The 12,228-nt window shown below is 35.5% G+C and overlaps 1 protein-coding gene across 1 annotated transcript; it reads right to left on the reverse strand.

The window, feature by feature from the left end:
• Positions 1–219: 219 nt before the first annotated feature.
• On the reverse strand, positions 220–9,875 carry LOC141837943 (uncharacterized). Its single transcript, XM_074725310.1, has 6 exons — positions 9,354–9,875; positions 8,875–8,994; positions 8,127–8,192; positions 7,638–7,703; positions 1,188–1,247; positions 220–387 (listed from the first exon to the last, which is right to left on the reverse strand). Exons 1-6 carry the CDS (start codon positions 9,873–9,875, stop codon positions 220–222), a joined length of 1,002 nt encoding a protein of 333 aa, XP_074581411.1.
• Positions 9,876–12,228: the final 2,353 nt, after the last annotated feature.

Consider the following 12,228-nt stretch of genomic DNA (forward strand, 5'->3'; position numbering starts at 1 on the left):
AGAAGAGATGTACAATACTTCATGGTAACAGGCATAAAACTACGCTCAAACCTCTAAATCGGACCCCTAATTATCAAACACTCCGTGCATTCACACAGTCTCCCCCAAAATTTGGAAGTTACCCTTCCATTGTAGTTTAACTACTACAAACTTCTGAGCCATCAAAATTTTGTATGCTCGAGAGTGTCATTGTAACTCATGTTTTGTGTTCCCTGGCTTTTAATCCATCGGTGGAAGGGAGTTTGCCAGATCAGCGGGCAAGACAACCAGACCCTTGCTTCCGAGAAGGTCTAGCGCAGCCTGCATGTTCGACTCAATCAGTTGGCCCATCATTTCTTCAAGTGGTTCGCCAGATAAGTTCTCATGGAGCAAGTAGTGTCCATAGCCCTGCAGAATAATGAATGACAGTATGAACAAAGTTAAGATTCCACATTGTATTCCGGATATCGTGGATCAAATTCACAATGATGAAAGGTAAAAAGGATCTTCAAAGTAAACTATCATGTCATTCAGTTAGGAAAATATTAACCATTCTAGAAAAATAAATGTTAACTTGTTTAAGTGCAAGCAAATAGTAGATATGGCAAACACTGATGTGTTGCTATCAAAATAGACAGACAAAAGATCTGGTTTGTGTAGATGCATCTAATCAACCAAGAAAATAGCAAAGTAGAATATGACAAACACTGATATGTTGCTATCAAAATAGACAGACTGGTTGATTAGATGCACCTACGCACTGTTTTTCTCGTTGAACCTTAATTTGCAGTTTCTTTCCTTCCAACAATGTTTGCACCTTGAATAGAACAGTCCAAAAGAGAAAAAGCATGCATCGTACAAATGCCAAGAGACATCTTAGTAATTGTTAGACATATCAATAAAACAGCAGCAAAAGTCTATCCTTTTCAAAGATACTCTCATATTAGTTTTGCATCCCAAGAGATGATGTTAAAAAATTTCATGTTAATTATAACCGAAGTTGTCATAGACAAAATGACTTTTGCACATGAATTATTTTGAGCTGTCAAAAAAAGCTTCGCAAATGAACCTATAATCTACCAGCACTTCCAAGAGGATAGAAGAAAACTTACATTAATTGTTAAAAAATTTCTCAAGTGTACAAGAGTGAAAAAGAGGATAAACAGTCGACAAATTAATGGACTCATAACCCAAGAGTAATGTAGTACCTCAACATAGACAAAAGGGTACTTTTCAGCTTCCCCATTTAACTTGCTCTGACTCAGCACCTGCCATATATCGACATAGAAAACATTCAAACTTGATGACCTCAGTGTTTACTCGAAAAGAATATAAGTTTTTCGATTCAGAATCCAAAAGGGCATGAACATGAACTCTCAAAGCCTTGGTTTAGAAAGATAAAAAAAATGCCTTTAATATAAACAAGCATACATTTTATAAGAATCCGGTTAATGTTTCAGTAGTCCATTAGCTACCACTAAATGTACCCTCTACAATATTCATTTTAGGTTTCACTAACTCAAAATATCATAAAAAATCTGTCTAAGATCTTACTTGTTAGGAAGAGATTATAATAACTGTCATTTAAATATATTTTAAAAAACACCCATAACCCGCTCCTATCAAAATCATTATTGACTCTAGAAATCACAACCTGATTTTCTCCTCTCAATCTAATGGTCACTCAATCAAGTGAATACTACACCCCATCCTCTTCTCAAGACATGAAGTCAATTGAGCCCTCACAGCTTCGTCCATAACCTTTTCATCCTGCAAAACAGCTATCCATATTTGTGTCAGATGCCGAAAACTTGGAGAGCAGCTCACAATTGTGCTCCAAATTCTACCATCAGACAGAGTCAAGCCCTTTATCCTCTGCAGTCAATGATTTCCTATTTCCTTTCTCTCATGGTAAGTCTACTGATGGAAACAGTAATCCTCAAACCCGAAGGCGGGATTCTAGATCTCTCTATCCTCTCCTTTCCTCTTAGGGTGTTGTAGATGTGATGCTTTGTTTGAAATTGTGCATCAATTGTAACTAGGGGATCAATGCCTACCAAGTGTGCTATTGGCTGAAATACTACATTGTCTAAAAGCATCAAGCTCGAGAAAAAATTTCTTTCTCTATTTTTGGAATTCTCCCCTACCTGTGAATTCTGACTGAAATCCTGCATTTTATCAAGGTGCAAGATGATTTGTAGATTAGCTTGCAGTCAAATTAAAAGATTGAGCATTTTTGGGCTTTTGATTTTACACAAATCAACATGGGTTCAAGACTCCACTTAGTGGGATAAAGGCTTTGATTATTATTGTATTTTTGTTATAATTTCTTGCTTATCCTAGTGATTATTAGTACGACTCTTGGTTTTCTATTAGTACATTGTCTCCAAGTGGGTTTTGATAAGTGGAAATTACACCCCCAAAGGCATGACAATTTAATCAATTGAAGGTAATTGGAATACCTTTGTTTTGTAAGAACTTGAAGTATTTTGGGCATTAGGCCTGCATAATATATTTTTTCCCCTATGCTCAAAATGATCAAGTGTAGAGCTTAGACAACAAAATTGAATGTGCCAACTCAAGCTCTTGTAATTTATTTTTACCTAGTCTTTCATTTACGTCCTTATAAGATTAGAAGAGCGAGGATCATGGAGAGTTGTAGAGGATTGTCCTATTACCTCTAGTAAATGGGTAATATTAGTTGATTTTGGAGGTAAACACATCATAGGTCATAGAATAGTAGTGTTTTTGAACCATTTTATATTCTTTTTTATTGGTGTTGTTATTTACCTATTATTATTTTATTACATATATATTTTGACACAATCAAATGACCACACATGAGCACAATTGAATGCACAAGCACACTTGACTACTAACGTTATTGCTGTTGATGATGTAGCTAGAGGGGGTGAATAGATGTTTGTCACTTTCGTTGTTAGATCGTGCTTTGTTAGTGTGTGGAAATACAAATCAAAACACAAACACAATCAAACAAGCATCAAACCGATTTGTGGTTTGAAACCCTGATTCCAACTCTACCACTTATGATCCGTTGGTGGATCACTCCCAAAATCATTGCTCTCCTTTCTCCTCTTCGAATACCTTATAGAGGAAACAAAGAAATATCTTACAATAACCTATTTTTATAGTAATACAAAGAAAAATACATGTATAAGCAATAATAAAATGATATGAATAAATTTTTCATAAATGAAATTTTACTTTTTCTTGCTTTGGATTACTCACTAGCCTTGGAATGCAACAATATTCTCCCTACAACCAATCATAAATGTTGTGTAGAACACCTACACAAAACCACTTTTATAAGGCTTCTATCCATCCTAGAATCCATTGATTAGTCGACTACTTGCTACCCATCAATCGATTAGTGCATGAAATCCAATCAAGTCTGAATATTGCAGCTTGACTTATCTTTGCAATAACTCATTATTTGTTTCTAGTTTTGGCATCAATCAACTACTTCATGAACTTCAGTCAATTGGTCAACAAAAACATTCTTGTTGTTCACTTCTATTTGAATACCAGTTGACTATTTAACAAAGACAATTCATGTTGTTTACTTCTACTTTACCCTTAATCGTCTGACCAATTGACTCCTCCACTCAATTGTTATCCACATCGTCGACTGCTCTAAACCATAAATCCTAAATAACATTTTGTGGTTTTGGGTTCTTCAGTCAATTGGACTATTCCTTCAATCGACCACGCCATTAGTTAATTGGTGTAACCATGAATATGACCAAACCACAACTTCGTGACTTCGAGTTCATCAAATGATTGTTCCACTTCACTAGTCAGCTGACACTTCAATTCCAACCGCACAAAGATTGAATTCATGTTGTATACTAAGAGACCTCATATACCTAAAACTTCCTCATCTACCTAGTACAAGTCAATCTTGACTTAACAGGACTTCATCCTTATCTAGTATTCAGTTGACCTCAACCTATCAAAACTTCCCTTACCTAAAAACTCCTTGTCTTTAGGATTTCATCCATTACCTAATATCCAATCAACCTCGACCTATCAAAATTTCCACTTGCCCAACCTCAAATCACCCTTAACTTGTCAGGACTTTCAATGCCTAGAGTTCACTCCTTCAAGCTTCAACAATCACCCATGACTGGTCGAAACTTCACCACCACCAAACATTCAGTCCTCCTCGACTTGCCTAAACTTCACTCACTTACCTAACATCTAATTCACCACGACCATGACCTATTAGGACTTCCACAACTAAACATTCAATCACCCTTTGACCTGCTTAGACTTCTCCATGCTAACTCATTATTAGACTTCTCCAATGCTAAGTGTTTAGTCTACTTAACCCACTTAGACTTCCTATCTATCAAATTTCTAGCCAATCATTATTAGACTTCTCCAATGCTAAGTGTTTAGTCTACTTAACCCACTTAGACTTCCTATCTATCAAATTTCTAGCCAACCATGATCCATTTGGACTTCTCATTTACCAAATGTTGATCAACCGTGACTCATTTGGAGTTTTTCCAATGTCAAGTATCAAAGATCCACCTTGACGTACTTAACACACCATCTCCCATCATCAAACATGTCGTTCAAATATATTGCTCGAACATTGAAACCCCAATTCATATCATAGTCAACCTTGACTAGGTGTCGATGGTAGTAACAATTACTTGTCTTTATCGTATGCAAGAATTTGGAATTGAATTCCCTATCTATTCAGCCTAATTTAGTCAAATCATCTACATATTCCTAACAACGATGACATGTACTCATGCCAACACACTATCAATATTAATTAGTTATAAGAACGATATATTTTGACTATTTAGATGAACACTTCAAACAATCTCACATACGATATTTTCTTTTATCAACATCAAGCAAATGTGATTGGAAAGTTTGGGATCTTGATCACTTTCTTTTTAAGGTATTTAATCTTGAATCTACATCAAATCAACACTATATGCTTGAGAGTATTAGATCTAGATAACACCAATATGACTAATGGGTAGAAATCTTAAATTTAAATCACACTAAGTCATAGTATCTAAATTTGTCAAATCTAGATTAAGGTTCAGATTCTTGTGGGATTTACATTAAAGAATGAGAGCTTAATAAATTGAGTTATTTTTCGTTGTTTCTGTTGCTCAATTTTCATGGCGCATAGGAGGGAAATTGCTTCTAATTGTGTAAGACAACAATTCCACCAATAAGAATTTTAGGCAATTTCTCTATTAAAATTGAGATGAAGAAGAGTTCTTGTTGTCCATGAACTATGATTTTGGTAACATTGTTCACAAGAACATTTGAAACATCCTATATGCCACCTAGTAGATGAGATTCAGATGCAATAATAAAAATTCTTCACACCAAGTAGCCAGGGCTCAGCCTGCAAGCAACTAGCCAACTAAATAAGGTAGGCAGCTTCATAGCTTGTGAAATTGTTGTAGCTTTAAGCAATTCACATGAAATGTCCTCATAAGATTGTCATGATGCTCCATCTTTGTGTAATGATGATAATTTCCCAAGCACACTCACTTTCTACACGAGATACATGTTGTGTTTCAGATGTGCCAGATCATTGCAATTTCATAAGAAATCTGAATGAATATTCTTCATTTCTGTTCTCCGCGAAGCGGTCGTGAAGGTGGCGGAGGCGGGCGATGGTGAGCGTTGGAGGCGGTGAGGGCGAGAAGGAGGGGGCTGCGGCGGACAGAGGCAGCGTAGGGGGGAGGGGAGGAGAAGTAGAGGCCTGGGTATCAGGTGTCTTCCGCTTCCGAAGCTCTTGATCGCCCGCCGGTGTCGGTGCCGCTCCCGAAGCTTCGTCCGCTCCTCTCTCTCGCCTTCCTCCCTTTCGTTGCGACGGAGCCTCTGCCGCCGCCAGAGACGGAGGTGGCGAAGCCACGGAGGAGGCGCTACGGCGGAGGAACGGGGAAGTCGTGGTCGCCTGCCGGCGACGACGACTGCTGCTGGCCGAGGTGCTGCTAGCCGAGGTCTTGCTTAGATCTTCGTTCAGCCCTTATCTGGATTTGGGAGGAAAGTTTGGTTTTTGCAAGTCCGTGAGCGAGCTTCCGAAGGTGCAAGTCTGTGAGCCTCCTGAGGTCTCAGATAACTTTATTATTGAGACAAGCCCCTATTTATACAATAAGATAGGGACCTATTCTAACGACTTATTCTATAAAAAAAACAGAATATCTAATAGAATATTTATTCTTCCTAAATATTCTAACAGGCTCTATATGATTGTGTTTACTAAGATAACAAAAGGAGTATTTTTTGTTAATTCGATGGAGGATGGTAAGGCATGAAGAGGGTATCTTTTTTTGAGAGAAGAAATGGAATGTTTTAGCAAAAACATTGACCACAAAGTTTGACTGGAATTAGTAGAATTGTTATGGTTTCTGTAAGCATGTACTTTCCACTAGTAATTTTACATCAATATTATGGCATTATTTTAATCTATGTTCCTCAGCTTTGGGTATGAGCATCTAACACTAGTGCCAATTTGAGTGTCGTATGTGGAGATTTCTAAAAAATTTAGCAGTCCTGGTGTCTGACACCAATGTGGTGGGGTAGTTGAAGAGCCCAAGCATCTAAAGGTTTTTTAACTGGCAATTTTCTGAAATTCACTGGTTGGGTGGAATTTCTGGACTGTTGTCTTTTCCCAGACTCTTTGTGATAGAAGGTGTTCATTTGAGAAACAGAATTCCTGAAACCATTCTTGGTAAACACAATCACAAGGTGTTCATTTGAAAATTTAAACTCCTACAATTGATTTTGTTCATTCCTATATTAGGATATAAGGTGTTTATTCTTGGACCAATTAAAATCCAGAATCCTTCAGTTGGTGCTCACCAATTAAAATCCAGATCATCCTCCAGTTGGTGCTCACTCTACCTTTTATTGATACATCTTGTTCCAACTTCCAAGAACATGTCATGTAGTAGCCTCTCCTTCGACCAAATTTTGTTGAAGTTGTTGCCACAATGTTGCGAATCAAGTTTTAGGCAGATTAAACTTTAGGCAATTATGGATACATCATCATACCTCAACCTGTGTCAGTGGCTATCAGTAACTATGTTGGATTGCTAATGAGGAAATTTTGGGCCAGGGCCGGTGTAGGTTTTAAGCACCATTTGAACTACCAGACTGCAAATATATTTTTCTGTGTTTGATTCTCATAAAATTCAAAGAGATGTATCCTACAATGTCAAAAAGATGCAATATAAGTTTACAGATACAAAACTATAGGAATAAGCTCATCTCAAGAATGCATGATACTAGATGTTTGCCAAATATATTTTTCTGTGTTTGATTCTCATAAAATTCAAAGAGATGTATCCTACAACGTCAAAAAGATGCAATATAAGTCTACAGATACAAAACTATAGGAATAAGCTCATCTCAAGAATGCATGATACTAGATGTTTGCTATATTTTTATTACCTGAATTGGAGAGAAATAATCATATGCAAAAATACTACCTTGAAGTATATAATCATACAGCTGTTTATCAAAACTTTAAAGATATGGCACATCACTAATGAACTAAAACAATGAAATTCACAAATCAGAAATTCTAAACTAGAAAAGAAAGTAATCCACTAACCAGAAATTTTAAACCAAAATAGAGAGAAAATACGAACCTTAAGCTGAAGCTTCAAAAACTTTATATAGTCAATCACGTCATCCAACACAGTTTCATTCGTACCCTATATGAGGTAAAGGTAAGGCTTCCCCTAATTGTCCAAAGCAATGTATAAATCTATTCTAAACTTCATAGTTCTTGAATGTCAACCTTTTGTGTAAATTTCAATTAATTCTTAGTGTAAAAAGTATTTGTTGGACTGAGACAAGCAAAATCCAAATAGGCAATCAGCAGGAGGTAGTAAAACTTTGTACATCAGAGAAACAAATACAAAAGAAAGAGAAACAAAGTAAAATAAATATTCAAGCACCATGTAATACCAGACACACTGACACACAAAGGAAACAGAATATGTAAAAATATATGTGATTACTAATACATCATAAAACACTTCCAAATATGCACATCCAAGCCTAAGACTCCAACACAAATACATCAAGAAGTATCAATGAAACACGAGTTACTCAATAATTCTAACCTATCTCACCTGGTCAGAGAAAGGCAGGCTATCTTGGAATGCTTTAATTCCTTCAGCAATCCTGGCTTTGCGGAGCTGTTGGTACCATATTTATAAGATTTTTCATCAAGAGAAGTTATAATTGATAATTCCAAATGGACAAAAATAATGTAAAGGAGATGTAATAAGAAATAAGTTGAATTAGCTAGTGTTTGTTAAAAATCTACCACTATTTGTTTCTGAGCACACTAATACTAAATATTCAGAAGTAAACTTTTCAACCAAAATACAAAAAAAAATTACAGTTTGCAAAAGAGTTGCACCTCATAACATTGTCTTAAGGGTTCATGAAGCCAAGGGTTCATGATGCCAAGTCAAGTTTCATAACATGTTAAAATCAATCCATCAATTCAAGCAATGAACCAACGTCTACCAAGCAGGCAATCCAAATAAACAGTCAAGAGTGAGAACAATTGGATGATCAATATCTTAGTTTAACTTAGCAAGATATGCCAACATCATTTCATCAACTTCATTTTAGAAAAAAGGAAGTGTGGGAAGGTTGATGTATTTCAATTGCAAGTAAAAAGATGCTTGTTTGATTCAAATTTGCAGTTTCAAGTTGCCATGGTTCCATGACCTAGTCTACTTAGCCTAGTTTGTGTGATTCAAATCAGTTTCAGGTTGTCATGGTTCCATGACCTATACTAAGCCTAGTTTGCTGTACAAGTGCATGTTCAAAGGAATAAATTTCCTAATATTGTGCAGAGAACAATACCCTGCTATTTGTAGCAGCTCTAGCTCTAGTTCTAGCTTCTGTTGAGTGAGCCTTTTCCTTAGAATGAGTCTCAATGGCATTCTCTCCTCCACCAGAGTCCTCTTCTGTTGAAGCCTTACTCTGTTGAAATTGCATATGTGATTACACAATTGTATAGACAGATCGGTTTCACTTCTAAAATATGTTGTCCAATCTAAAAGAAAATGAAACAACATTGTATGTTGGAGGGATAAATTACAATTTTATGTCTTATACACAGGCTTATGAGAGTAAGGATATCTTAGGCGAGGTGATGACAAAGACCCCAGATAGTTGGAATTCACTGTATTGTGTTGCTTTTCTAACTTTGTTGTTGTGATAACATTTCTTCTTTGGCATCTTGCATTAGATAGGAAAATTGGTACCAAGTGCTTCTTTGAACCCCTTAGATTTTGAATACATCAAGCGAAACTAGGTTGTAAAGCAACAAAACATCTTACCAGGGGAACTATGGCACTCATGCTGGCCTCAGCATTTCGAACAAGAGACAACGTTTTATCAAAGTTACTTGCAGATTCACCATCCATATTACTGATGATGGGAGAGGGCCAGTTGACTGCTGAAGAACTGATTCCATTGATGGATGAGTTTCCCGGTTGATTCAGAAGAGGATTTGTGGAGAATTTTGAATGGCAAATGGTGTTGCATGATCCAAAGCTACAGTAGGCTTTAGCAGCATCCATTCTAGAAATGGGCAAAACATCACCTTTTGGCACATCTACAGGGGGAACGACATAAAGTGGCCTTGGGCTTGGAGCATAAAGTTGGTTAGCATTATTTGAATAGATCTGCATACAATGCACCTCTGAAGAAAGAAAAATCTGAGAAAAAGGACATTTTCCACTTCCTACGAATTGATCTGATGCTGGTCTTGCTTGATTTGGGAAGTTGAACATGCTGCTGCTGCTGAAATCATTTAGTTTTTCTAATGACCAAAGTGCCTCATTGCTACCCTCCTCCATGATGCTATTTCTGCATAGTCGAGTAAAAGAAACAACATAATTCACTTAAACCTAAAATGTATATAATAAGAATGGGAGTTCCTTTGGCTCTTAATTATATTAAAAGAATTATGAAATCTTATTGTTGGGGAATAATTTGATGAAAAGTCGACTTCCATACTGGGTTAATAGGGAGTCAGCAGCAATGTTAAAAAAAAGTTATCCCATACAAGACCTTAACACATTGAGATTAAAATACAATATCCTGAATTTAACTATTATGAAGCAAGAACGCATAACAAGGGATACCAATTTCTAGTTAGATATGGAAAACCGAAAGCCAAAATGAAAAACTGCATTCACATTACTTTGCTAAGCCTCCAACTTTTAAGCATGTTTTGATCGTCTGCAACGAAATACCATTAGAGACACTCCCCGTAACAACTGTTGAAGATAGAAATATACCAGTTGTAAATATAAATGAATAACAAAAAGTACACACCAAATCATGTTATCTAAATCGAGACCAGGGCACATCGATTAGAGAACTGTACGGTTCGCCATCCGGGCTTGCCTTCGATGACCGTAATAATGATCACAAACACGATGAGTCAAAACGATACTCAAACATTAGGATCAAAACAATGCAACGTTAATCGTCGATAAAAAAGGAACATAGATCTTCTATTAACAAGGTAGGAGGAGAGATCGGAGGCGTACAAACGAGATGGGGATGTTCGTTGCAGCGCCGATGGGAAGCTTTCTAGGGTTTTTGGTTTCTCCTAGACTAGACTAGACTCCACTCTTCTTTTGGACTGAGCTTGCAGCGTACGGAGCGAGGCGGTGTGCGCGCCCTTTATATAGATAGCAAACGTAAACAGACGAGCATGGGAGGGAGGACACGAGGACGCGGCCTGTTTTTACTTAATTGCCCTCATTTTTTCTCAAATAAATAAGCTGCTTCAATGTATTTTCTCTTAATTTATTTATGATATAGCGAATTTATAATTATAAAATTTTAATAAAAATAAATATATATAATTTAAAATGTTATAAATAAATATTTAATTGATCATTAAATATTTTAATCGAGTGAAGTAAAATTATGATAATATATATATATATATATATAAAAATAAAAAAGTAAATATATATAATTATTTATTTACTTCGAAAGAAAATTCTAAATTAAGTCAACTCACACAGCAATCAATCAAAATCAAATTAACTCCATATTTGAACTATTACACTTAGATCGCTTTGATTCACATGGGACTAAGTCATTAAGCGAAAATCAATACTGCTTAGTAATAATAGATGATTATTCTATGTACATATGGGTAAAATTCTTAAAATCTAAAGATGACACCTTTGAAAAATTCACTAATTTACGTAAACTAATGGAAAATAAAAAAGATCTAAAAATTAAAAGAATACGTAGTAACCATGGTGGAGAATTTAAAAATACTAAATTTAATGAATTTTATCAAAATATACCATAAGTTCTCATGTCCTAGAACCCCATAATAAAATGGAATAGTTGAAAGGAAAAATATAACCCCACAAGAAGTAGCTCGGACAATGCTAAACGAGTATAATTTAACTAATAAATTTTGGACTGAGGTAATAAGCACAGTCTGCTGCATACAAAATATAATATTAATTAATAAACATCATAACAAAACTCCTTATTAAATATATTATAACAAAATACCTAACCTAAATTATTTAAAGGTATTTGAATGTAAAGTACATATATTAAATATAAAAGATTACTTAAGAAAATTCACATCCAAAACTACTTAAGAAAGTTTTCTAGGATACTCAACCACTAGTAGGCCATATAAATTAGTATATAATCAAGATACATTAAAAGTTGAAGAGACCACCAACATAATTTTTGATGAAGAAAGCCCTCAAGTAAACAATAATTAACTTAATGAATAAATTGATAATCAATAAAATCAAGAAGAATAAGAAATACAACCAAATGCAAACGAAATCAAACCAGAAAATAGACCTGATCCAAATTTAACCGAACCTAACACTATACAAGCACCAAGACTAAGAGTCAGTCACCCGCCTGATCAAATTTTAGACAATCCTACCTTAGGGGTTCGAACTAGGTCAGCCTATAGAAATTTAAATCAAATAGCATTAATTTTATTATTGGACCAAAGACCATAAAAGAGACTCTACCATACCCTAATTGAATAATAGTCCTGCAATAAGAACTAACCCAATTTGAAAGGAACCAAGTATGAGACTTAGTTCCTAAACTAGACAATAAATGCATCGTAGAAATTAAGTGGGTTTTTTATAAACAAAACTGATGAAAAAGGAAAAGTAGTAAGAAACAAAACTAGGTTAATAG

The sequence above is a fragment of the Curcuma longa genome, chromosome 11 (assembly GCF_044706935.1).
Source record: "Curcuma longa cultivar G26 ecotype Majalengka, Jawa Barat chromosome 11, ITB_CL_G26_1.1, whole genome shotgun sequence".
In the NCBI taxonomy this organism is placed as follows: Eukaryota; Viridiplantae; Streptophyta; class Magnoliopsida; order Zingiberales; family Zingiberaceae; genus Curcuma; species Curcuma longa.